The sequence below is a fragment of the Garra rufa genome, chromosome 19 (assembly GCF_049309525.1).
Source record: "Garra rufa chromosome 19, GarRuf1.0, whole genome shotgun sequence".
NCBI classification, from domain to species: Eukaryota; Metazoa; Chordata; class Actinopteri; order Cypriniformes; family Cyprinidae; genus Garra; species Garra rufa.
Window position 1 is genome coordinate 15,676,594 of NC_133379.1, and position 27,762 is coordinate 15,704,355.

Sequence of the window (27,762 nt, forward strand, 5' to 3'; positions counted from 1 at the left end):
CTTTTTTGGCTAAGATGGTGTCCAGCATGTGTGGCGATGCCCTGGTGAGGAGTACCAAGAAAATGTTGTCTTGTCTCCATTCAAGCGTGTTGGTGGTAGCATCATGGTCTGGGGCTGCATGAGTGCTGCTGGTACTGGGGAGCTGCAGTTCATTGAGGGAAACATGGAGTCTATTATGTACTGTACATTCTGAAGCAGAACATGATGCCTTCCCTCCAGAAACTAGGCCGAACAGCAGTTTTCCAACATGATAACGATCCTAAACACACCACCAAGCACAGCAAATTCATAGTGGATGTGTCATGGAAAAGCTAAGGTATGGCTAAAATTTAAATGGGACTAAGGTAAATGTGACTTAGCAGCTGCACTGAGACTGATGTTCCTGACAGATATGTCTCATAACTCTCATAAACATCTAGCTGAATCAGTCTTTCTGATCCTCACTCTTGGCATATTCCGTTGGTATAATATGGCATAAATATGTTTTAATAAATATTGCAAAACACAGAAAGTCACCACATTACAACACACTTTTTACATTTGTTCCAACAGTAACTCTGTGACATTTAAACCTGATTTACTTTTATACTGAAAAATTCAGATAGGATGTGTTACAGCACTAAATAACCTGTAGATTGATCATTACGGTGACACATTAAATGAGAAACGCAACTTGTAATTAGAAAAACAGTACCGCTTCAGTAACTTGTACTTGAAAACTGATTTCCGGACGACGGGAAACGATGTTGATATTTGGCAGCTCCATCAAGGGTTGCATGCTGAACATGTTTTCATAGTTTGGAATGCAAATATAGTAATGGTTCTGAGAAAATTTTGTTACTTTCGTCCCGCGTTACTTTCGCCCCTGCTCTCCCCTAGCCTATCTTCCTTTGTTTTCAAAGTCATCCAGGTTTGACATAAGGGTTCCCTTTTAGAAATGACAGCACCAGTGATGAGAAATCCAATGTTTTGTAGAAATATATTTGCCTCTGAATCAGTTCCATCAGGATGGAGCCAATATTACAAAAGATAGCCTTTCTTCACATAATCTGAAGATAAATTTTATGCCCTGCATGTAATCCAAATTTTACACACCTAAAATGATTGCCAACAACTAACCAATGAGGGAGGTGTTTTAAAATCCTAAATGAGCAATCCACATTTTTGTCATTTCCATCACTTTCACACTGACAGACAAAAAAGGTCTCAAAAGAGACATATTAACTAACCCTGGCAGAGCATAGAAGCGCTAACCCCGCACACTTCACACTCTCAGGTAATCACACTAGAGTCGTTTTGAGTGCAGCAGCTGATTGACTTGCTATCACTGATTTTCAAAGGCTAGCAATCACTTTTACAATGACTTCATATCAGAGCTATGGTGTAATTTGTTACAATGGAAACTGACACGGAACAAAGCATGGCTGGGAAAGGTGAAGGTAAAAGAGCGAGGGAGATGGTGAGAAAGAGATTTGTTCATGTGTGGAACAATTGCATAAAGGTGATGAGGTTCTGACCTCTGACCTGAGAAACGGCCAGCTGAAGCAACACACAGAGTTAACCCTAAAACAATTCAGAGACAGGGATCAAATTTGTCTTTTGGCTTTTAAAACCGTAGTACTAAAGGAACACAATTATTTTAGAGACCCCAGGGCACTGGCCCCATTGGCCCGGTCCATAATCTGAACCTTGATTTCAGTCAGCTGATCACTGATTGGTCCATTTTGGCTACTTACAAATCAAATTCTGTATTTCAGATGCAGTTATCTATATGTAATCGCCTTCCTATTATGTGAGCATGGGTGTCAACAATATATGGTATGATGAAAAATGATGAATTTGCTTTGCTCCGTTTGCTATGAATAGTTTCAACCCAGCAGGAGTCACATCAGAATTCAAATGACTCTAGAAGCACCGCTGAGAGAATGAGCGAAAGCTACAGAACACAAGTAAATGACCAAATAGTGGAATGATAGAACCGAGAAGGCAGTTTCAAAGCAATCAGATTTGAGAATACAACAATAAGTAAAACCAACTGCGGATCTGACCAATCAAAATCAAATGAATACGCATAAACGATAAGGGCATATGGGAACTGTACAAAAAAAGAAAAAAAGGAGAAGTGATCAGTAAGTCCCCTTAATTAATAAACCCCTTAAGGCAGAATCCAAAATGTAATCACGGTCTATATAATATAATATAATGTAGTATACAAAATACAAAAATAAATGTTTTTTACAACTTTTGAATATTATTCTTTTTGGTAAATTCAAAATTACAATTTATTAGCAATCCAGAGCGCTTTCATTCATTTCACTCATTTCACTCAATGAATCATGTTATGTAGAATTTCCTCATATGCAGCTGAAGAAAAATAAAGTTTAGTTAATGAATTCTGCCATTTGTGATGGTCCTAAGCACAGCTGCACAGAACAGGACATTCATGAAGAAAAAGCATCCACGAATAGCTGCAATCTGAAGTGCCCAAAGAACAAATAATAAGAAAGGGTCTGTCCTCTAAGACTTAAGTAAAACTTATGCTATGAATCAATTTATGTTAATCTTTACAAAGCAAACAGTGTGGGAAACAAAGACATTTAACTGAAGCGCACGTTGACGTCTCCACACTGCGTGGTAGATCATTTCACCCCTTTCAAAACATAATAGCCTTCTATTTAGCGATATTCAGGCTCAATTTTCAACAATTAATTACACTGGATTGGCAGCGCAAAAATGTCAGTAGCCATGAAAAGGATTTGATTTCAATTATCTCAGCTCAAAGGGGGTATGATTTCCGAATACACTTAAGCAAAATTATAACAGGACTTTGCTCCCCAGAAAATTGGGTGTGTTTAAAGAGTGATTATGTGGTGAATGGACGGGTGTTGAATGGGAGTGAATGCTCCAGGCTCCCTCTGAAAGGCACTCAATTATCCCTGATTGCTCCCCTTCACAGTGTAGCCAGTGGAGATACCTGCTATTGCTGTGATTGGGGAGAAATTTACATGCAGCACTTTCTACTGAGGGAAACAGAAAGGGCTGCGGGGTTAAAGATTTTCAAAAGACAGCCGAAGGGTCAGTTCAGCAGATGTGGTAAAGCGGTAATCGAGGAGAAGTAGGCCTAACAGGTCATTAAGGGGTGGTGGCAAATGAGAACACAGTGAAATCAAAAGAGAAAGGAAATAAAAGAAACAGCAAGTGGTTAAGGTTGCATACATGTTTTAAGATACCATCATATCATCTATATGTTCCATTGGGCACTACTTCATGTACGATTTCAGAACATTTGAATGAAAACCTACAGTCAGATACTGTCTGTCCAATATTCCAATAACATTTTTTTTTTAAATCTCATATTCAAGCTGAATAAATAAGCTTTCCACTGATGTATGGCTTGTAAGGACAAGACAATATTTGGCCAAGATACAACTATTTCAAAATCTGGAATCTGAAGGTGTAAAAAATTTCAATATTGAGAAAATCAACTTTAAAGTTGTCCAAATTAAGTTCTTAGTCATGCATATTATTTATCAAAAATTAAGTTTTTATATATTTACAATAGAACATTTACAAAATATATTTATATTGGCTATTGGTACAAATGAACCTGTGCTATAATATAATATAATATAATATAATATAATATAATATAATATAATATAATATGTCTCCAAACTTCCTTGGGTGCCTATACAACTTTATGAACTGGTAATTTAGCTTATAATTGTAAAAAAAAAAAAGAACGAAAGAAGAAGAGGGCTTATAAAGACACCTGCACTTCTTTAGTTATACTTGCTATAATCCTGATCCTCAACAAGTCACATATAACCACAGGTCTCACAATAGCAAGCCTTGAAAATGTTCAGTTCCTTTCTGTGTAAAAAGTCTCTAATCCGTGGTTTAAATTGACCATTCAAACATTTTAACATGTTAAGCCCGACGTCATTAAGTGTAGTCCTCTGAATAGTGGTCTCTGAATAGCGTTTCAGATCTTAAGTAGGACATTATTATCTATAGTATTCATTGCTTTCGATGTTAGGTCAAATATGCTATACATAGCCTCACACTGGTCCAACGACATGCTGTTCTCTCACTGATCAGATAACAAATCACCGTATACTCCGAACTAATTGGATGAAGGCTTAGTTCGAAGGAGTTAAACTAGTTTAAAAAGTGGTTTACGACTAGCATAGACTTAACAACCCTCCTTTGACAAGGAAAAACGCAAAGCAGGAAGCTGAGGTACGTAAGCCTCTTAATTTGCGTGAATAGTGAAAACAAGTATTTGGCATTAATGCCCAGATTACATGGACGCCTATGGAGGTGTTAAAGCTCTAAATTTCGCCTTTCTTCACAGCAGTTCCATAGCTGAAAAACGACCATTTTTTTCCTATAAAGAGCTGAAAAGGCGTTCCAGACTAGAAATAAAAAATAATATAAAATAAACTATGCTAATCATTTTGTTTATCGTGGGTATCATGTATCATCTGTCAATAATTTTCGGAGCGAAGTCTATTTCCTCTTGCTCAACCAAAACACAGAAACATCCCCTGAATAAGGACGCATATTTAGCGCACAATGCAGAATAATGTTGAAATACAACTTTCGTGGATTTTTGTGCAAAAATCCTCGGTTTTCTTTCTGCTAAAATGATGTAGGCTAAATCCAAATCAAAAGGTCAGAAATTACACAATAAGCCTTTATAAATGTTGTAACCTGTTCATCGTCCATTTATTGAAAGCATTAAATACAGAAGGAATTTTAAGACAACACAAAACAATTTCTGTTTTTTCCTTTCACATTATCTTTTTTTCCCTGGCTAATTCATCAAGAGAAGCATATGGATATTTTGTTTATTTCCCTGAATGATGGCTCATAGCTTTAATAAAATATAAATAAATCTAATGGTAATGGCAACATAACCATACCCAAAACTATTTTTGTACTATTCTGTGAACACAGAAAGTGCAGCCTGAAAAAAAAAAAAACAGTCCTAATACTGTATGATGCAGAATAAATACATGTAGAGTAAAACAACCCTTTACTGTTACAGAACAAACCTTGAAAAAGTTTTGGTTTTGTAACAGATTAAAAGCAGCTTGTCCTGTTAAGTTGTTCATATGGCTGTTTGATGATTGTTGTATACATTTACTAATGAAAACAGGATGAAATTATCTAAAAGGATCATTCAACAACTAATGAAAAAACAAAAACATTCAGCACTCATTAACAACCAATGAGAAAAGCTTTAGAATGCTACAGTTCAACTTTCAGAGACTGAAAACTACATGTGCCTATTAATGTATCTATTAATAATAACTCTCCAGTTGTCAGTGCTTCTGCTTGACTTTGGTCTTTTGCCATATCTCAAGTGAGAGCGAGTCTTAGCATTCCTCTTTTCCACCCATTCCAGCAGCTGTGATGTGAGTCAGTTGAGCAGAATGCTCCTTTGCTTTGAGACGCAGTGCTGCTATGCTGGAAGCACGGAGGTCCACCGATGGGGAAGAAGGTAAGGGTGGTGTAGAGGAGAGAAGGTTGTTGGTGAGGTGGGAGCGTTGAATTGGACCCTCGATGGCAGGAAGGGGTATCCTTTGAAGTGCCATTGGACCTAAGCTTGTAAAAAGTCTGATGAGAGAAAAAAAAGAATATTATAAGCATTATGATGTTTTAAAGGGAAAGATTTGTGCTGAAGATGCAGATGAAGCTTACCTTCCAAAGTTGGGGTTTATGAAAGCGGGGTGTCTAAACATGGCCGCCCCTAACAGAGCACTGAAGCCATGAGGGGAGGCAGGGTTTGGGGGAGGCTGAGCCAGTCTTTGGAGGGGGACAGGCCAAGATGAATCAATAGCTGGATGTTGGTTTGGGACAAAAGGATTCCCACTCAGGTAATGACACAAGGACTGTGCAGCAGGAGGGGTTCCAGGATAGTGTAGACTCAGAGTGTGAGACTGGACCCCTGCCTTTTCCCTTTTCCTCCATTTTGCACGTCGATTCTGGAACCAGACCTTGAGAGAAAACAATGCTTTTGTGAGTTACAAGTAGTTATGAGCTTTTTTTAAAATCGTACATTTAGAAAAGAAATATTGTCACACCAAACTATTGACCAGAAAAGGAACAGTCCACCCAAAAATGAAAATTCTGCCATTTATTTACCCTCAGTTTTTCCAAACCAGTTTGATATTCTGTCTGTTGTGGAACACAAGAAAATGAATACTACAATGAAAGTCAATGTGGTCCAGTGTTGTTTTTGACTTTTGACTTATTGAGTGGGGATTTTTTTTTTTAATAATCAATAAAATACCTTATTTTGTAATCCTGGAGAAGAAAGTCATATAGGAGAGTAAATGACGACAGAACTTTCATTTTTGAAAAAAAAAAAAAAAAAAAACTACCCCTTTAGCGCAGAAAGTTGTTTACTGCAAAGGTAGTTTATATAAATGGGGTCCAAAGTATAGGTCTTTATGTAGTGGAAATGTTTAGAGAATTTGGCAATAACGCATTATTGGCACTTTAGTATAACCGAGCAATAACGCATTAGTAAATTTGTAGGCCAAATGTGTGCAAGTGTATGACTTTTTGCGTCTTATATAGCTAAATAAATAAATAAATAAATAAATAAAATGCGATTCTGCAAAACAACTGAGTAAACCTTTTATAGGCTACATTATTGCGCCTTTTTACTGTTATATAAATCTGTCGTAATATCTAACAGATCTTGTTAGATTTTACGGTGCTTTTACAACACAGTGTATCGACAAAAAAGCTTCTGAATCCAACGAATGGCTGTATGTTTATTATAAATCTTATATTTTAGATAGCCTGTTGCATGAATTGTTGCTAGCTTAATGTAGAATTTTAATTTAAAAAATGCATGCAATATAAATATATTAGGCTTAACGGTGACCTTTAGAATTCAGAATTCACTGATGTGATTTTTTAATGTTTCTAATTTTGTCGAAGTACTGTTCATGCACATGAACAGTAAAATAGAACAGAAAAAGGGATGAAATGAATAAGAAAGTGACTTACTTGCACTCGTGCTTCTGTAAGATCAAGTCTCATTGCTAATTCCTCCCTTAAATTAGAGAGAGAAAAAACAAGTTTTATGTCGAGGGTCTTTATCTCAATTTTTACTAAGACTAACAATGAAATAAAAACATATATATTTATTCGTTTACATAGCGACAAATAGGCTATACAAATTCTAACGACTTCTGTGCTTAAAAACATATATAGCTAGTTAATGTATAAAGTAAAGACATTGCAACGAAAACAAGCTGCGACGGAAAATAATGTACAGGCTTAAAATTAAAAATAAATACAATGATAAAATCTGAATTATTATTATTGGACTATTTGAGCCTATACAGTTTTCATATGGCTGTTTTTAATATAGTACCTGAAAATTGTGTTGTTCTAAATGAACGTGACGGATGGTGCCTTTTTTTATTTTATTTTATTATTATAATTTTTTTTATGAATATATATTTGCATAGGTCAAATATTTAAGCATTATTATCTACAAAGTGTTGTGGTTACCTTGTGAAAACATCTGGATAGTGAGTCTTTTGAAAAGCTCTTTCCAGCTCCTCAAGCTGATAGCTGGTAAATGTGGTCCGGTATCTCCTCTGTTTTCGTTTTAACATCCCATCTTCAGTGTCACTTCCCGCTGATAAAGTAGTTTCCTCACTGTTCTTCAAATATGTATCTCGTTCTTGCAGTCCCATTACACCCGGAGACACAGTTGTTTCTCTACATTGTCTTTTATTGTCAGTTTCTTCCTCCTCCGGTCTTGGCGTGTAACTGGATGTGTCTCTACAGGACTGTAGAGAAGCATGTTCCTGGTACGATCTAGCACGACTGATGTTTACTAGCGAGGCCTCTGTAATTTTTAATTTTTCACAAGCTGTGTGTAGCAGTCTTGGGCCCGCTGCCTCAATTTCGTCTGTGTGAATGTCTCTGGAGGAGTCTGTCAACGGGGCGAAGGGGCGGCGGAGCTTTGGCGGCAGGTGCATGTCTGGTTGCAGGGGCCACAAACTGTTTGGTGTTGCTGTGAGCAAAAAAAAAAAAAAAAAAAAAAAAAAAAATTATCTAAATAATTATCAACAGGATAAACGTTACAGGTAAGAATATTGATAATCGAATTAAACTTAATATAGACTCCTCTAAAAGACCACTTTTAGTGTCCATTACTATAATTTCACAGCCTGCCTATTTTGTATGTAATTGTAACTGAAAATTGTTATTGTAATAAACTTGTTGCCTATTTCAAGAGCATTAAAAATAATTCTAATGTAAGGCAGTATAGCTTCAGCTATTGAAGAATAAGCACTTACCGGTAACTTTTAAGGGACTTTTCCTTCCTAGAATACTGTCGATACAGTATGAGGACGACAGAGTAGGTGATTTACATTTGCAGTTTGTTTGATCTGGATTATCCCCCTCTGCTTCGTTGCTCATATCTCTGGCTTTCATGAAGGCTACAGAAACCAGTGATCCATTGGGCGCGCGTCCCGGTGCCTTTGCTGACTGGTCGTTGCAAAAGCTCGCGCACGGCGACCTTTGTACTGATGCTTCAGCTTCCAAAACTCAGCTACAGCATCTGATTGGTTCTCTGGTGCAAGGCTCTGCCTCAGACTGTGCGATTCATTTTAAAGATACTTATCCGGTTTGTCTGGCAATTCTAACTTTAGCCTACACATTTTATATTAACCATTAGGCTACTACTTAAGAATGTCAACAACAATAATAATATTGTATTATCATTACTACTATAAGCCTTTTATTATTTAAATATAGACAGTATTAAAACATATTATCACTATTGCTTGTGACTAACCAATCATATAACTTAATTTATGCTTTAAAAGAATGAATAAAACTACCGTTTATTCCTTAATAAAGAATTTGCGTGCACACTTAATTCTAAAGAAACAAAAAAAGAAACAAAAAAGAAAGAAAGAAAGAAAGAAAGAAAGAAAGAAAGAAAGAAAGAAAGAAAGAAAGAAAAAAATAAAGAAATGAGAATAGGGCCTACTATTTCAAAGACACAATTCTTTATCAGCATTATTACAGAGCTGTCATAGATTCATAATTGTACATTCTGTTTTTAAAACCAATTTAATGTGGAATTCGCTCAGTTCACCGCTCCTTGAGCGCCCTCTACTGTGTAGCTTACATTTAAAGCCAACACATTTACCGTTTTAAACACACTTATTAAATTAAAAGGCGAAAGAAGAAGAGCAAATAATCGCGAATAATTTAGTTCATCATCAAGTTACAACGTTGTCGAAAACCTACAAGTTTAATTAACAGTAGTTTTATTAAGTATGTATTAAACTGTAGTTTTATGTCAGTTTTATATAATTAATTATTTAATCCATATGCCAATTTTAAATAAAACGTGTAAAAATAACCATAATAAAAATAACCTTTACATTGTTTATACGAAAACAGTTCTCATGGTCACGGCCTCAGTGTCACCATGGAAACAATACACAACTTTGTATGGCACAACAAAGCTACGGGAGAAATGGCAGCCAGATACGAGGTAGCAGAAGAGTCCGTTGACGGTCCATATTATCTCGAGAAAGTTTTAATTCCTGAAGACTCTGAGGATGACTATAAATACGACGAAGTGACTGTCGACGACGAACTCAGCATAACTGAGGGGGAAGAGGACTTGGAAACTGCCGTTAAAGCAGTGCGGGATCAAACTGATGTCACTGAATTCACAACACAGACTCAGAGGGTCAATTCTGCTAAACATGCAGTTCCTAAAATACCTGAGGTAGTTGACGACTTTCTCCGCAATTATTTGGTAAAAATGGGAATGAAAAGAACATTAGACTGCTTCCAAATCGAGTGGTTTGAGATGATACATAAAGGCTTAATAAAAACAGACCAAATGGAACTCATCCCTGATGTCTATACACACAACCAGATCCTGGACAACGAGCTGAAAAACGTACAAAGAGAGCGGGATAGTTATAAACAGGCTGCATTTGAAGCTGGAGAAACCATAGTAAAACTTCAAAGAGAGAGGGACTTCCATAGGATGCAACACAAGCGTGTTGTTCAAGAGAAGAATAGACTTATCGAGGACATTAAAAAGCTGAAGAAACACTATGCATCCTACGAGCCTGCTCTTAGACAGCTCAATGAGAAGTATCAGACAGCTGTGAGGCAGAAGATGCTGGTCAGTCTGGAGAGAGACAGAGCTGTCAGCCACGTTCAGAACATAGACAGCTCTCTACGTATCTCACATTCTTCCCCAGGAACCAGGACAGCCCAAAAGTCTGCTAACACACCACATCAAAGAGAAAAAATCCAGAGGAGTCCAGAAAAAGGTGAACTAAATGATGCTATAAAAGACTCCAACAAAAACACAAGGCATCCTAAAGACTCTGAATTCCCTACCAGCACTCGAGTCAATCCCTACTTGCTGCAAGTCAAAACTCTCTCCTCACTCAAACCTAAATCATCCAACTTCTCTCTCTTTAAGTCTTTTAAAGCACACACGATGGCAGTGAGCTTCCTCGCTCTTCATCCCCGTAAAATGATAGTAGCCTCCTCAAGTGATGATCAACTTTGGAAATTATGGGGAATACCAAAGGGAGAGATGATCATGACTGGAGAGGGTCACACTGATTGGCTGTCGTCCTGTAGTTTCCATCCCAGCGGTGGTTACCTGGGTACCACTAGTGGGGACACCACAGTTAAAATTTGGGACTTTGCTCAAGGTCGATGCGTGCTCAGTTTGGAGGGACACATCCACACCACCTGGGCATGTTCCTTCCATTCATGTGGTGATTTTGTGGCCTCTTGTTCTATGGATAACACGGCAAAAGTGTGGGACTTGAATAGTGAGCGTTGCCGCTGCACTCTGCGTGGACATGTTGACTCGGTGAACAGCATTTCTTTCCTCCCCTTCTCAAACATTCTACTTACCTGCTCAGCAGACAAGACCCTCTCTCTTTGGGATGCCCGTGCTGGATTGTGTGCCCAGACTTTCTACGGGCACAAGCATTCATGCAACTATGCCACCTTCAATGCCACAGGTGATACAATTGCTTCGTGCGACTCTTTTGGGGTGGTCAAATTATGGGATGTGAGGAATGTGTCAGCAATGGTGACCATGGACACTGGGCCTCATCCCAGCAATCAAGTGGCCTTTAATCCAAATGGAAGAATTCTAGCAGTGGCAAGTAATGATGGCACTGTTAAACTAGTAGAAGTGGCGTCTTTACATACGTTGAGTCTAATAGCTCATGAAGATGCTGTTCAGAGTGTCATTTTTGACCATAAAGGGGAATATCTTCTGTCTGCAGGCTCTGATGGTGCAATTCACATCTGGTCTTAATATATATATATATATATATATATATATATTAACAATACTTCAGAAATAGTTAAAAAAAATTAAATACTGAAAAAATTATAAATCCTGTACACAAACCTCTAAATTCGGAAGAATTGTATAGTAATTTTTTTGTTTTTTTGGTGCATTGGTATTACATTCACAATCATAAGGAAACCTTTATTTACTGATATAATAATCATAAACATAGAGAACAGTTAATTTATTGTATGATTTAATTTGTCTACACCCCTTTGTTATAACATGCTCTTATTCTGTAATTTTCCTATGCTCCTGTTTTCTCAATGTTGAATTCAGTCAAGCGTAAAACCCCTTGTCGCAAATAAAAATCTGATAAACTTTTATTTTTGGTAGTCTAGTTATCTTCATTGCAATGTGTATTAATACTACATGTCAGAAGTTATATTAGAAGGAATAATAATGAATTTTTTTTTACATTTTTGAAAGAAGTCTAATGCTCACTAAGGTTACATTTATTTGATGAAATATACAGTAAAACAGTCATATTGTGAAAAATAATTACAATCTAAAATAACTGTTTTCTATTCAAATAAATTTTCCAAGTCCACTGAAGTGCTTTGAAACATGCAGCGTTATTCTATGAGTGAAGATGTGTGTTTAGCCTTTCACTTCAGAGCCATGACAGTGTGGGTATCAGATAGGTCTGATACAAGATGGCAACAAATAGACAAGACAAATTGTGTGCCATTGTAAACTATCCCTTTTTGTGAATAGCAGTTTAGAGAGGTGGATAATGACTTCTTTTTTAGCATGGAGAGAAGTGCAGCGGAGCTTTAGTTTTTCATCTGGGGACTCTGCCCTGTCAGACATTTCATACTTAAAAAATGTATAGCCCTACATCTGAATTCAGGCTTTTAGAGGTGGAGACTGTGTAATTTATGTTTTCTTCATCAACTGCTTGCTAGTAATACACTGAAGACCTTGAACAAATGGTACTAGAGTTTGGTTTACCAAGACCTGACCGATATCTTCACGTTAAAAAAATTCTTCTCAAACAACCAAATTCAAAAGAATTATCACCAATAGAACAATATTTAAAAAAATAAGTGTGGCCCTAGAGGTGGGATCCTGCATACCCCCCTTTGCCCACTCCAGGGAACTACTTTTCCTGCCTGAGGGGGGGTGCCCTGCCTTACCCCCCTCTTCCCGCCTCTCCATTGCTCCTATCTGGCCACGTTTCTTTCTGAAGCCCCCCTGACCTCCGGAGTAGGACCCCCGTCTATCCACCACGCGAACCCGAGCATCCCACACTGGCCTGGGTTACTGACTCAGCCAGCCGTGCCCCCCAGAGAAACAGGCCACTGGTCACCCCACAGAAGTTTTTCCACTGGTCACCCCTTATGGACCATCCGCCTCAGAGTTTCCAGGGGACCTTGTCGTCCCACTCCAGGGATCCACTGGTCCTGCCTGAGGGGGGTACCCCGCGCACCCCTTTCTTCCCGCATTCCCTACCTCCTGCTCGGCCACCTCTCCTGCGGAGGCCCTCCTGGACTTCCAGGGCAGGACCCCCACCCATGCACCATGTGAACCCGGGCCTCCCAGACTTTATGAGCATGATAAAAATGGTAAAATTAGTTTAATAAGGAAATAAATGAGGAACCCTAGAGAAATGATTTTTCAATGAATTGCATAAAGTCATAAATTCAGTTAAATGGAGATAATTCAGCTGGAAAAGCTCAATCTGATTCTTTTGGTATTCAAGATGAACGGCTTATTGCTGGAGAGACTGTGGTGTGGTCTTTGTTCAGTCAATCACACATTTATTTTGGACTAGCCAGTTTTTGGAATGAGGTATTTGATACTACAGAAAAAAATATTGTTCACATGGTGGTTATTCTTGGGGCCAGTATAAAAGATGTGAAATCTAAGGTGGGAAAATATTTACTCCATATACTTTTCGTAGCTGCAAAAAAAAAAAAAAAAAAAAAAAAAAAAAAAAAAAAAGACACATTATGAATGACAAAATAACCTATTTCATACACTACATGGGTACATAGTGCATAAGTACATTATTTGATCCTAAATATATAAGAATAAAAATTAAGTAAAAAAAATAAAAATCTGCTTGGGAAAAGCATTAATTTCTCCCTGGTATCAGCCACTATCAGGTATTTCTGCCATTTGACAGTTAATTTTAGTTACTGTCTGTAGCTGAATCACATCCTACTTTGCACTTCAAATAGTAAATAGAGGGGCATATAGTGTATTTCCCCTTTGAGATGTCACTTAGCCTACCTGATATCACTTAGGCTACCTGCTAAATATATATTCAAACTGCCATTCAAAGTGATAAATATAAACTGGTAAAGCAAAAGGCTTAACCTCTCTAATGAATGAAGCATAATAGGAATGGATATTTAATTCCAGATGATCATGTTAAATGTCAAATTACAGACTTTTCACAATTAAAATAAAAGTTTGCGCAAATAAAAATGCGAAGGAAAAGGCTAACACAGTACACAATGATAACTCTCGTTGCAAATGAAAATTTTATACAACTATTCTCCTTGTCTTTGGGTGGCGCGTTTGTGCCAGCTGATGTGAAGCTAACGACGGAAGTGCGTATCTACAAAAACACAGACACGCCCCCTCATGTTATTGGCGCGTGTGGCGGACTGGAGCAGAATGATACATGCTGATAAGCATATTTATTTAAATCACTCGTTAAATATTGATTGCTGTGATAGATTACGCTTTATCTACATCTGCATGCTCAGATCAGTGATTTAGTATGAGAAAAATTGCTGAATAATCATTCACGAGACGGGAATGTGATTTGACAGCAGGCGCACGCAAGCATCCTGTTGCTGCTCATGTGTCTAGATATAAAACAACTGGCTATAATACGTTAAGTTTAAAAAATAACAACATTTCTCGGTGTAGTTAAATCAAGGATCACTTTTTCTCTGTAAAAATGATGAAAAGCGTAGGAAAGCTTTTTGGGTTGAAGCGAAAATGCCCGCCCCCCAAGTCTCACATTGACAAGAAAAAGACTCGCGTGAATCCTATTGATAGTATGCTGGATGACAGCGACGAGGGCTCGTACGCCAGCACCACGAGCGTCAGTTCAGAAAGTGAATACCACAAGTCCGAAGATGAGTCCGGGACCTCCGACAGCTCTTACCGAGCACGTGAGAGTGACGGAGATGACAGCAGCGAGACAGACGAGAAATGCGCCTTGCCCCGACGACAAGGGAAAAGACCCACCAGCGCTCCTCCGCTAGATGACAGCGATTCTTCCAGCGATTCTTCCAGCGACGTCGGCGGAGAGCCGCTCAGGAGAGTGCTGCAGAGAAAACGTCTCAGGCTGCCGGAGGACTCAGAGGACGAGGCTCTGAGTAAGAAGAAGAAAGATGCAGAACTGAAAGAAGCTGCTGCCAAGAGAAGAGAGAGAAAGAATAAACTCATGGAGCTGTCAAAGAGAAGAAAGTCAGGCACCCCGCGGCGCAGACGCAGGACGTTGGTAAGTTGACAAGGACAGAACAAGAAAAAGTACGTAAGTTAATAGCAAGCAGCACTTTTCTGGGTCAAGCACCATAAGCTTTTAGGCCTTAGTAAAACACTTGTGTTTGCATATATTTAATTATTTACATTTGCAATGCAGTCATGAAACAATGACACTATTTGACTAACAGCAATTTACCTAAGGTATATGATTTACAAATGTATGCCAAGTTTTGAGAAAATTGGTCATCTATTCATACATCCATCCATTTTCCGTACCGCCTATTTCTCTGCAGGGTTTCAGGGTGATGGAGCCTACCACAGCATCTTCATTTGAGCTTCTGTGCATTAATTATTTAATTGAAAATAAATTAGTAATAATTAATTTATGAGGTTGATCCCAGCTGATCAAAAGATGTTTATTGATGGTTATGTATAGAGGGTTTGCACTTACGTCAGTAGTTGGTCAGTTACCCGGAAGCTTGGCCATATTGGCGATACTGGGATGTAAACAACAGCATTACACTGGTAATGTACTACTGAATATGCTGTTTTGCTAATTTATGCAGTCTAAACCACAAAAAAAAAAAAAAAAAATCATATAGAGAAGGATTAATTTAATCCTAAATTTGGCATAAATTTAATTTAAAGTTAATAGGTGGTGAAGATACTTATGAGCAGTATTAATTAAGATATTTCACCTATCGGAAATTATACGAACAAAAATGTATGTTGTCAAGATTCTTGCCCTGGAAAATCCTTCAAAATCCTACAAATGCCTTTTGTTCCTCAGACAATTTTTTGCACTCTTCCTCTTAATTTGTTATAACTTTAGGCAGTCTAGAGTACTCAAGATGTTTTCCCCAGTCTGACCGATTAGTACAGCCCAGCAATAATTAGCAAAATATGCGGGTTTCGTTCAATTCAGTGGCATCGTTTACGTTCAGTGCCGCCAATATTGCCGATTGATGACGAGTTTTGAAAACACTCTGTATCCAATACCTAATATGATGGATAACTGTCTTTCTAGAATTAATGGGGAATTTCTAAGGTTCCCTGAAAAGGTTAATAACTGGATACCTTGTCTATTTGTTTTTTTCTAAAGGGTTCAGAAGAAGAGGAAGAAGAGGAGAGAGAAGAGATCAAAGAGGACAAAGTTGAAGAGCAAAGTAAAGCAGATGATTCTGATGATGAATCTAGTGTGCAAGAGAACAACAGTCCTCTAAACAGCAGCGAGGAGGAAAAACTCGCTGATAGTAATGACAGTCTAAAGGATTTTATTGTGGAGGAAGATGAACAGAAAAAGGATGAAGATAAGGAGGAAGAGGAGGAAGCCAAAGACAAGGCCTTTCTCTCTCACCTTCCACGCCAATGTAAGACCATGTGATTCTGACTTTTGTTTTGCTTACAAAACAATCCAAATATAAACCCCAATTAAAAAATCTCATGTTTCCCTTCCTATTACAGTTATTACAGGATCTCAGCGCACCCACTTTCAGGTGGTGGTCAAAGCCTTGCTGATCAATGTACTGGACTCAAGCTTCCTCAAGTCACTTTACGGTATGTTCATTAAGTTATTCCTTATCTTTTTAGCACTGGATTAACAGTTCTCTTTCTATAAGATACAGTAAAGACTAGGGGTGGTTATCGATTCAGATGTTCCGATTTGATTTCTATTCTCGATTCGATTTTGATTTTCGATTCAATTTTGATTCTCGATTTCAATTCTTTATTTGACAATATGAATGAATATAGATTTAATACAAATCCTACATTTATAAAAAAAATAACAGTGAACATAAGATTACATGTGGTTAATTAATAAAAGGAAATTAAGAGCCACAAACCTGTATATAAACACTTTTTAATTTTAAAGGAGAACTCCGGTGTGATATTGACCTAAAGTGTGTTGAATCATGATACCGAGTGTGAACGTACCTTGCATATCTCATCTCGTCTTGTCCACTGCAGTCCGAAATCTGGGGTCAGTTAGCCGATGCTCACAACAGGTTGTCAATGAGAGTCAACAGGGCATCGAAGTAGCCATGTAAATAAATCACTGTTTTATGCCATTTACGAGGCACAAAGTAGCTCCACACTTCATTGGTAGACTTCGATAAGTCGAGTGACGAGCAGGAAGGAAACTACAACCTGATAAGTTGAAAACCTGATAAGTTCCTTCCTGCTCCACACTCGACTTATCGTGATTAAATTCAAGATGGCGGCGGCCGCTAAACTTCTTTCAGTTACTGTCTGTATAAATCTTCTCGTAAATAAACTACCGGTGCTTTTTCTGAGTTCTCAATGTCTCGTTTTAAATGTCAGGGCCCTTGGAAGTCTACCAATGAAGTGTGGAGCTACTTTGTGCCTCGTAAATGGCATAAAACAGTGATTTATTTACATGGCTACTTCGATGCCCTATTGACTCTCATTGACAACCTGTTGTGAGCATCGGCTAACTGACCCCAGATTTCGGACTGCAGTGGACAAGACGAGATGAGATATGCAAGGTACGTTCACACTCGGTATCATGATTCATTACACTTTAGGTCAATATTCTTATATTCTCAAACTTCTCCTTTAAGTACACTTGGGTACAATAAAACAGAACTCAACTCTATATTTCAAATGTTTACAATGAATAGACAGATGTTTTGTCAAATGGCTCCGCAGATTTGTAGTATTACTTCAGCATTTCACCTCAGAGTTACAAATCAGGCATAGATGTGTTCTTGTCCACTGTGTCTTGCTTGCGAAATGTGAAATGCCTTCCATACCTCTGACTTTTTATGTGAAGGTGTGGTTGATATCGGGAACGCACCTGAATCCGCCATTTTAAGCAATGAATGAATAATGGACTCTCTGTTGTAACATAGTGCAAGGTAAATAAGGGGATGACACCTAGTGAATTAGACTAGTAATAAGATTAACGTAAATCTTATGTTTAATGCTTGTGTAAATAAATATCGAAAAAATCGATATGTGGCCTTTGAGAATCGATTTTGAATCAGCTACATTTAAAAAAAAAAAACGATATATCGAAAAATCGATTTTTTTGCCCAGCCCTAGTAAAGACATTTACAACTTTATCAAAGATTTAAAATAAATTATGTACTTTTGAAACTTTCATTCATTAAAGATTCCTGAAAAAAGTATAATGGTTTCCACAAAAAGCAGCACATCTGTGTGATATATGAATATTTAACATTGACAATTGAAAAGAAATGTTTCTTGAGCACCAAATCAGCACATTAGAATGATTTCTGAAGGATCATGTGATACTAAAGACTGGAGTAATGGCTGCTGAAAATTCAGTTTTGTCATGGAATAAATTACACTTTAAAAATGTATTGCGTTAGAAAAAAAATAAACATTTAAATGTACTGTATATTTAATCAAATAAAGGCAGCCTTCAGAAACATTAAAAATTGTAACAGACCCCATTTGTTATAAGGGTAGTGTACATACAGGCATGTGCCAAAAAATGTTAATATTGAGGGAAAGTCCATTCATTTCCATAATTTGTTTCAAAAAGTGAAATGTTATATTAGTTCACTACACACAAAGTGAAATATTTCAAGCCTTTATTTGTTTTAATTTTAATGATCATGGATTTTCCTTTTGACAATACCCCCATAGATTTTGCTTTTGAAAATCTATGGGGTATTGTCAAAAGAAAGATGAGGGAACAGAGACCCTGAAATGCAGATGAGCTGAAGGCCAATATCAAAGCAACTTGGGCTACCATAACACCTCAACTGTGTCAAAGGCTGATCGCCTCCATGCTACGCTGCCTTGATGCTGTAATTAGTGCAAAAGGAGGCCCAACAAAGTACTGAGGACATAATACAGTTCATTAACACACTTTTCAGAAGGCCAACATGTGTTTAAGATCCTTTTTTATTGGTCACATGAAATATTCTAATTTTGTGAAATACTGGATTTGTTTTATTTTTGTCTTTAATCCATAATCATTAAAATTGATACAAATAAAGTCTTGAAATATTTCACTTTGTGTAGTGAACTAATATAACATACAAGTTTCACTTTTTGAAACAAATTATTGAAATAAATGGACTTTCCCTCTATATATTATATCTAAATTTGTGTCAATGACTGCAGATGGTGAACGAACAAAACGATACGCCCAGGAGATGAAAACATCATTGCTTCATTTTGATGAGCGACTGGTTCTTCCACGTCTGGAGAACCTGAAGCAAAGGAGCCGCTGGAAAGACCGTTACAAAGTAAGCCCTTTTTGTTTCTCTTGGTCTTATTCATGAAAAGATGTCACATTTCTAAATATACAGTTTTTCCACATCAGTCTACATTCCATACACCATAATGACAAAGCAAAAACAGAATTTATTAAAAATAAAAAACCTGAAATAAGTACATTGCATAAGTATTCATACCCTTAACTCAGTACTTAGCTGAAACACCTTTACAGTCTCAAATCTTTTTGGTGATATGATGCTACAAGCTTTGCACATCAGCCATTTTTCTCCTCACCTCATCACCCCTCAAGCTCTGTCAACTTGGATGGGGGCAGATACACATTTTCAGGTTTCTCCAGAAATGTTTGATTGGGTTCAAGCTCAGGTTGTGGCTGGGCCACTCAAGGCCACTCTTGCTTTGTGCTTAGGGTTATTGTCCTGTTGGAAGGTGGACCTTCTCCCCAGTCTGAGGTTCTGAATGCTCTGGACTGGGTTTTCATTAAAGAAAATCTCAGTATTTCGGTGCATTGAGCTTTTCTTCTACTCTGACTGAGTCCCCAGTCCCTGCTGCAAAAAAACAGCCCCACAGCATGAGGCTGCTACCACCACACTTTACTTTTGGGATGGTACTCTACAGTCGTGGCCAAAACTTTTTAGAATTACATAAATATTGGAAATTGGAAAAGTTGCTGCTTAAGTTTTTATAATAGCAATTTGCATATACTCCAGAATGTTATGAAGAGTGATCAGATGAATTGCATAGTCCTTCTTTGCCATGAAAATTAACTTAATCCCGAAAAAAAACTTTCCACTGCATTTCATTGCTGTCATTAAAGGACCTGCTGAGATCATTTCAGTAATCGTCTTGTTAACTCAGGTGAGAATGTTGACAAGCACAAGGCTGGAGATCATTATGTCAGGCTGATTGGGTTAGAATGGCAGACTTGACATGTTAAAAGGAGGGTGATGCTTGAAATCATTGTTCTTCCATTGTTAACCATGGTGACCTGCAAAGAAACGCATGCAGCCATCATTGCATTGCATAAAAATGGCTTCACAGGCAAGGATATTGTGGCTACTAAGATTGCACCTAAATCAACAATTTATAGGATCACCAAGAACTTCAAGGAAAGAGGTTCAATTCTTGTTAAGAAGGCTTCAGGGCGTCCAAGAAAGTCCAGCAAGCGCCAGGATCTTTCCTAAAGAGGATTCAGCTGCGGGATCGGAGTGCCAACAGTGCAGAGCTTGCTCAGGAATGGCAGCAGGCAGGTGTGAGCGCATCTGCACGCACAGTGAGGCGAAGACTTTTGGAAGATGGCCTGGTGTCAAGAAGGGCAGCAAAGAAGCCACTTCTCTCCAAAAAAAACATCAGGGACAGATTGATCTTCTGCAAAAAGTATGGCGAATGGACTGCTGAGGACTGGGGCAAAGTCATATTCTCAGATGAAGCCTCTTTCCGATTGTTTGGGGCATCTGGAAAAAGGCTTGTCCGGAGAAGAAAAGGTGAGCGCTACCATCAGTCCTGTGTCATCCCAACAGTAAAGCATCCTGAGACCATTCATGTGTGGGGTTGCTTCTCATCCAAGGGAGTGGGCTCACTCACAATTTTGCCCAAAAACACAGCCATGAATAAAGAATGGTACCAAAACACCCTCCAACAGCAACTTCTTCCAACAATCCAACAACAGTTTGGTGAAGAACAATGCATTTTCCAGCACGATGGAGCACCGTGCCATAAGGCAAAAGTGATAACTAAGTGGCTCGGGGACCAAAAAAGTGATTATGAAAGAATGGGTTGCTATCAGTCAGGATTTGGCCCAGAAGTTGATTGAGAGCATGCCCAGTCGAATTGCAGAGGTCCTGAACAAGCCAACACTGCAAATACTGACTCTTTGCATAAATGTCATGTAATTGTCGATAAAAGCCTTTGAAACGTATGAAGTGCTTGTAATTATATTTCAGTACATCACAGAAACAACTGAAACAAAGATCTGAAAGCAATTTAGCAGCAAACTTTGTGAAAACTAATATTTGTGTCATTCTCAAAACTTTTGGCCACGACTGTACAGGTGATGAGCATTGGCTGGTTTCTTTCAAACATGATGCTTGGAATTGAGGTTTATCAGACCAGAGAATCTTGTTTCTCACAGTCTGAGGGTCCTTTAGGTGTTTTTTTTTTATTCCAAGTGGGTTTTTATGTCTTCATTGAGGAAAGGATTGAGTTTGGCCACACTTCCATAAAGACCGTATTGGAGTGTTGCAGTGATGTTTGTCCTTCTGTTGGTTTCTCCAAATCCACATATAATCATGGAGCTCAATTAGAGTGACCAGTTTCTTGGTCACCATTGTAACCAAAGCCTTTCTCCATCAAATGCTCAGTTTGCCCAGGAGGCCAGTTCCAGGAAAAGTCCCGGTTGTTTCAAACTTCTTCCATCAAGGGTAACAGAGATTACATGCTTCTGTGACTCTTCAATGCAGCAGATTTTTTCTGAATGCTTCCACACAGATCCGTGCCTTGCAAAAATCCTGTTTCTGCTCTACAGGCAGTTCTTTTGACCTTAGGCCTTGGTTTTTGCTCTGATATGCATTTGCAGCTATTTGCAGACCTTTTATTGAGAGGAATAGTAGTAGTGTGGTAACATCTACAAGCAGTATGAATGCTCCTGAGCTAAATTTTAACTGTCCCAGATAAGGGTATGAATACTTATGCAGTAGAATCTCTAAAGTTTTAATAAATTTGAAAAATGTTACGAACCTTTTTTTTGCTTTGCCATTATGGTGTATGGAGTGTAGATTGATGTGGGGGAAAAGTTATTTAAAGCAGTTTAACATACGACATGAAAAAATGAAGGGGTATGAATACTTTTGCAAGGCACTGTGACTGCTTTACTATTAGTCACTTGTATGTGAAGTTTTTTTTTTTCAAAAATGTGGTGTGGTGTAGATTACTTTCATGTGTATTTACCATTTTTGTTTACTAAAAGGAAAGGGTAGAATGTTATCCTAAATTGCGGGTTATGATGACAAGGGTCCAGTCGAAGGGATGCGAAGCCTGTGAGCTTCACAGAACAGGACGCTTCACTGTGCGTCTCTCTGGCCAGTTGTACCACAACAAGACCCTGCAGGAGGACCAGTTCATGCCTGATGATTCCCAGGTTGTTTTCCATGCAAATCACATATACAATTTAACCATGAATAGTTTGAAGACTAATTTTGACCACTTCTTAATGGAATGTTTATTTGTTAATTGCAGAGCTTCTTTGTTGGCTCCGTCTGTGCCAGTCGTACCGAGGTATACCATGCTCTGAAGCACTTTAAATACCATCTGTTTGAGAGGTGTCGTACAGCTTTAGAAGCTCAGAAGGAAATAAAGGAAGAAGATACAGGAGATGATGATGAACCAGTAAAGGACACAGTCAACAAAGTGTTTACTAAACTGGAGGATGGAGGATGGATCAGTGAGGTGTGAATATGTAGCTTTCTTTTGTGTCTTTAACAGCTATTTAAATATGCACAAGAAAACTGATTTCTGCTCTCTTTCTATCCTTTTAGCAATACGAGAAGTTTCAGGAACATCTCAATTCTGCTGATTTCTTCCAGGAAGAAAAGCTGGACTAAAAGTGTTGAACTTTCCCTAATGGCATCAATCTGCAGTTTAATTCTGTAAATATTTTTTTTTTATGTCATAAGCATGGCTAACTTTTGAGTTGTTAAAGTGTGTGCCCTTAAACTATAGCATTTTAATTTTACAGTTATAGTACTGTATATATTGCTTCTGCATGAGAATATACAAGCAGTAATACAACCCAAAATGTATAAAATTTGTCCAAATTGTGAGGATTAAAAAAACCCATTGTATTTTACCCTGAACATTGTGCTTGGAAAGATCTGTATGCCGTTTTTATGCCTTCATTTATAAATAATCTCATTTAACGCTTCTGTACCGATGCATCCATTTAATTTTACAGTGTTTCAGTGTTCTTGTAATAAACAAGATTCATAAACAGGTTCTGTTAAATGTTCATGTTTTGCAGCACAACAATAATGTCTGAATTCAAATTTTACATTTTATTAGAAACTGGGGTCAAACTATGCATATAACACAAACTTGAGGTGAAAATAGTGCAGAAACAACATCCTCACAGGATACCAAGCTTGTATTCGGTCATGATGTGAGGATCACCCATCATCTCACTCTGGATAGGATCTGGAGGGGGGGAAAGTGCATGAGACCTTATATACCACAAAATAGCTTTGAAAATCAATTTTAAGACATTGAACAATCATCAGTACTATATTTTTATAAACCAACCTAATGCAATTATCTAAATACGTCATAACTTTGAAAACTTGAAAGGTAATGTGTGAGTAATGACAAATGTTTCTTCATACCATTGAGTATGTCCTCAAAGCCAATGGTGTCATCAGAACCTCTGAGGGTATCGAGGGCCAGATTTGAACTTGGCAGGAAGGGCAAACGCTGAATCTGAAAGCAACCAAGTGAAACGTTTAAATATGATAGTCTTTAATAAGGAGTATAGGGTGTTTATGGTATAATTTATATTTATGACACTTGCGCACAATACCTGTCTAGCCGCTCTGTACTCCATCTGTAGTTTGAGGGGTGCATGGAGACCCTGGATGTTCCTTAGTGTGTTGAAATTCATCTTGTCCTGGTTAAGCTGAAACTGTTTTCACATAATACAAGCTGGAATTATACTTTATTTTAAGGTGTCCTCGTTACATTGTAATTACACATATGTATGGAGCAAAATGAAATAAAGTTACTATAGGGTTAGGGTTAACTGCTTGTAATTATGAATAATGTACTATTATTAATATAGCAAGTACAAGCTGGTAGTAAACTTTCTAAGCATGTTACACTGTGGTCTACTTAAAAACTTGACAATAGTAAGCATTGTTGGTTTGAATACACACTTATTCAGCTAATGACTATTCATTTATTATTGTAAGTTCTGAGGTTTATTATGTATGGTAATTAACTGATACCTACAGTGTCCTCCACAAATATTGGCACTGTTGGTGAAAATGAGCAAAGGCAACTGTGGAAAAAATCTGCATTGTTTATCCTTTTGATCTTTCATTTAAAAAAAAAATCACAAAATTCTAACCTTTTATTGAAGTAAAACAATGGAAAGTGGGGGGAAATCTCATGAAATAAATGTTTTTCTCTAGTTCGTGACACACGTCCTCTTCCAGGCAGATTTGTAACATTTTCTAGTGATTTGAACTTCTTAATTATTGCCCTGAGGGTGGAAATGGGGATTAGTTCCGCTGATCAGGGCTATATTACATTTTTTAGCACACCAGGGTGACTAGAAACTCCTTTTGATGGACGATTAAGGGAATTTGGCCTTTGTGTTCCATTTCTATAATCCTGTGTGACAGGAAGTCATGGCTGGAGATGGGATGTTTGACACTGAGACTCCAAAGCCTGTTTTACTATATTAAAGCAGACTTGTATCAAATATCCGTGATCATGTGACTGATGACGTTTGAGGCTTCAAATATCACAATGAAATACCTTAATGTGAGGTCACTGGTTCAAATCTTTTGCGCAGCTTCATTCATTATAAGGAGATGCAAAATGCTTGGTGTTCCCTCCCTGCTTTATAGTAACAAAGAAACACTTTCATGTGTGGACAATAATTCTCAGAATGAAAACACAGCTGCAATTGCGGAGTACTGCTTTTGTGTTGAAACTAGAATCAACAAGATGTGTGAATCATTTGAAAGTGATTTACAGGGAGTGCAGAATTATTAGGCAAGTTGATATTCTTGTCATATTTTTTTCCCAAGCACATTTGAATAATTCCAAACCACATCAATCTTAATAACTACTATTCATTTTGTATTTAATTATTTATAATTGATATATATGATGTATACATTCATATGAAGGACCAGCACCACATCCTCTTGTAGCACTCTTTCAAAAATATATTTTCCAGAATCTGGCAGTAAGTTTTAAGAGTTTATTTTGGTCCCTCTCTGCAAGACAGACATTTCAGGATAGGAGATGGACTAAAACTGAAGTCCCAAAACTTACTGCCAGATTCTGGAGGATAAACTTGAAAGAGTGCTACAAGAGGATGTGGTGCTGGTCCTTCAAGAGTCACTCTCAACTCATCTGTCTATAAAGCCTAGAAAAAAACCATCTCCATGTATTTGACAATACTTCAGAATGTTATTCTTATTAATTGAGGGTCATTTTTTAGGATTTTTTGCCCAAGCAAAGTCTCTGAGAACCTGACACATTGCACTTCTGGAGACTCAAGGTAGGTTGCAGTTCTGGAAAACGGTGGCGCTGGAGACTAAATGGTTCCTGATGGTTTCATATCTGATTCTTAACATTAATTCTTACTTTTTTTGCAAATAACATGCATCTTTTCTCCTCCACCTGTTTGTTCTGACAATGCAGATGCAACAAGCGTTTTTCTGTCCGGTGGTCATGCCTTAACTTTGCAAATTGCAGTATTGCATTAGTATTGCATCCTTCTCATGGGCATTTAATAGTTTTTGACTTTTCAGTCTGAGGTAAATCTCTTTTTTGGCTCATTTTATCTGTAAAAGAAAATGTGCCTAATAATTCTGCACACCTGAAAATAAGGAGTTTTTCACTTCCAGCCTTCATGGACAATTATATATCAATTATAAATAATTAAATATAAAATGAATAGTAGTTATTAAGATTGATGTGGTTTGGAATTATTCAAATGTGCTTGGGAAAAAAATATGACAAGAATATCAACTTGCCTAATAATTCTGCACTCCCTGTAATGGCAGCTGAGGCTTTGAATCTTTTTGGTACAATCAGAAAAAAGCCTTAAAAACTTCACAAGGCTTCATCTGCCCATCTCTAGCTTCTAGTCACACTGGTGTGCTAAAAAAATGTGAATGAGAATATACTTAAGAGATACCCCCCCCCCCACACACACTTTCTATTGTTTTACTTCAATGAAAGGTTAAAATTGTGTGAATTCTTTAAAGATCAAAAGGATAAACTATTTTTTAAAGATTTATTTCCACAGCTGCCTTTGCTCATATTTACCAAGGGTGCCAATATTTGTGGAGGGCACTGTTTATGGCATATATAATGTGAGTTTATTTTTGTATATTATAATAACTAGTACTGGTGTATGTAGTGAAAGAAATGATTATAATTTTGTAGTTGTGTGACTATTTAAGATGTTTGTCACTACATATTTCAAGTCTTAGCAAGAACATCATTATTTTCTACCAATGACATTCTAGAAATGTTCTGTTCTTTAATATATATATATTTTTTAAATCTCCATTTTAGGATCCAGCACATGTATTTATACATTTCAATGTCTTTTGTAGGATCATGCTCATTGGCGATGCACTCAAGAAGCCAAAACTTAGTTTCTACTCACATTTTTCTCAGAAAGCTCCAATGGATGACTCGGTAGCAGCTCATTCTTTACACTTGAGAACCTATGATCACAGCAAAATTAAGGATTTAAAATACAAATTCGGCAGAAACAAACATTTACAGGTTTATATGACCAGAACATACCCTCTGCGTAGAGAGTCTTGAACCCCATAAGGACCTGCCTGTGGACACAGACCTGTCACAGGAACACTGTCCTTCAACTGAGAGCGCAGGCCACGAGTATTCTGGCAAAACACAATTACACAAAATATTATAGAAACATGCATAAAAGAGAGCTTATGTAAAAATGTATATTTCAAATGGGCCTGAAAGAATGTGAATGAGACAAGCACTCTGTTACTTTAAAGTTTTTAGTCTCCTCAGGTAAGACTACAAACTGAAAGTAAGGCCATGACGCATCACAATTCATTTAGAAGCTAACAACTTAGTTGTAAAATAAATGTTGATATTTATACAGTTCTGTCACGGCAAATAATAAATTATCGAGGCACCATAGTGTAAATTATGACTATTTATTTTGTCTTGGAATATAAATAAACACGAGCTGCTGTGCTAGGCTATGTTAGCTAGCTAATTACCGGCATAGCAAAAACAAGCACTTTATTAAAAATAAATGCATGTTTCAAACTGTATGAAGAGCAGAAAATTAACACACATCACCACACTATAAAATGCAACAACGGAAAATAAAATACTAAATAACAAACTGGAGCTCTACAGTACCATCTTCAAGCGAGGTTCGTCTTTACAATCAGCATAAATGTACTTCCGGTCAATCCCCGGAAATGCTGTTATCATGTGATTGTGACGCATGCAATGTTTTTGGTCGCTGTTTCTTTAAAAAAATATGATGTTATTATTAATAACAGCATTAGCAAATACCTATTGTGGAGATATTTATTTAGAAATATTTGGCAAAACTACCAAACTTCACTGCGATGATCCTCGCCTAATTTTGAGTAGGTGTCTGCGGCTCGTTATATCGTGGAAGGGGGTATAGCTCAGTGGTAGAGCATTTGACTGCAGATCAAGAGGTCCCCGGTTCAAATCCGGGTGCCCCCTCAAATTCGGAAACTTTTTATGCTTTATGTCCTAGCAAAGTAAGTATTCTGTGCATAATACATTTTTGACATCAAATCACTAAAATGGATATTCACCCACAAACCAGTTGAAACAAATAAGGCTACATTAAAACCTTTAAAGAAATTCAGTTACTTTTGTGAAATGCAAACAAGCAACTATTCGCACCTAAAGTATTTTTG

General features: G+C 37.5%; 4 protein-coding genes and 1 non-coding gene across 5 annotated transcripts; 3 read left to right on the forward strand and 2 right to left on the reverse strand.

Moving 5' to 3' along the window:
- Positions 1 to 5,107: 5,107 nt before the first annotated feature.
- arxb (aristaless related homeobox b) lies at positions 5,108 to 8,476 on the reverse strand. Its single transcript, XM_073825197.1, has 5 exons — positions 8,337 to 8,476; positions 7,540 to 8,050; positions 7,030 to 7,075; positions 5,710 to 6,005; positions 5,108 to 5,625 (listed from the first exon to the last, which is right to left on the reverse strand). The coding sequence occupies exons 1-5, from the start codon at positions 8,473 to 8,475 to the stop codon at positions 5,385 to 5,387; spliced, it is 1,233 nt and encodes a 410-aa protein (XP_073681298.1). The 5' UTR covers position 8,476; the 3' UTR covers positions 5,108 to 5,384.
- A 1,056-nt stretch (positions 8,477 to 9,532) lies between these two features.
- spag16 (sperm associated antigen 16) lies at positions 9,533 to 11,362 on the forward strand. The gene has a single exon (XM_073823890.1). The coding sequence runs from the start codon at positions 9,533 to 9,535 to the stop codon at positions 11,360 to 11,362; it is 1,830 nt and encodes a 609-aa protein (XP_073679991.1).
- Positions 11,363 to 13,992: 2,630 nt separating this feature from the next.
- On the forward strand, positions 13,993 to 23,068 carry ccdc82 (coiled-coil domain containing 82). Its single transcript, XM_073824934.1, has 7 exons — positions 13,993 to 14,864; positions 15,951 to 16,218; positions 16,313 to 16,405; positions 18,968 to 19,092; positions 22,047 to 22,217; positions 22,316 to 22,525; positions 22,615 to 23,068. Exons 1-7 carry the CDS (start codon positions 14,316 to 14,318, stop codon positions 22,678 to 22,680), a joined length of 1,482 nt encoding a protein of 493 aa, XP_073681035.1. The 5' UTR covers positions 13,993 to 14,315; the 3' UTR covers positions 22,681 to 23,068.
- Positions 23,069 to 23,111: 43 nt separating this feature from the next.
- pomp (proteasome maturation protein) lies at positions 23,112 to 27,276 on the reverse strand. The gene is made up of 6 exons (XM_073824935.1): positions 27,224 to 27,276; positions 26,624 to 26,724; positions 26,481 to 26,541; positions 23,649 to 23,750; positions 23,455 to 23,548; positions 23,112 to 23,269 (listed from the first exon to the last, which is right to left on the reverse strand). Exons 1-6 carry the CDS (start codon positions 27,224 to 27,226, stop codon positions 23,202 to 23,204), a joined length of 429 nt encoding a protein of 142 aa, XP_073681036.1. The 5' UTR covers positions 27,227 to 27,276; the 3' UTR covers positions 23,112 to 23,201.
- A 214-nt stretch (positions 27,277 to 27,490) lies between these two features.
- On the forward strand, positions 27,491 to 27,562 carry trnac-gca (transfer RNA cysteine (anticodon GCA)). The gene has a single exon. It is a non-coding gene; the product is annotated as a tRNA-Cys (tRNA).
- The last annotated feature ends 200 nt before the right edge of the window (positions 27,563 to 27,762 follow it).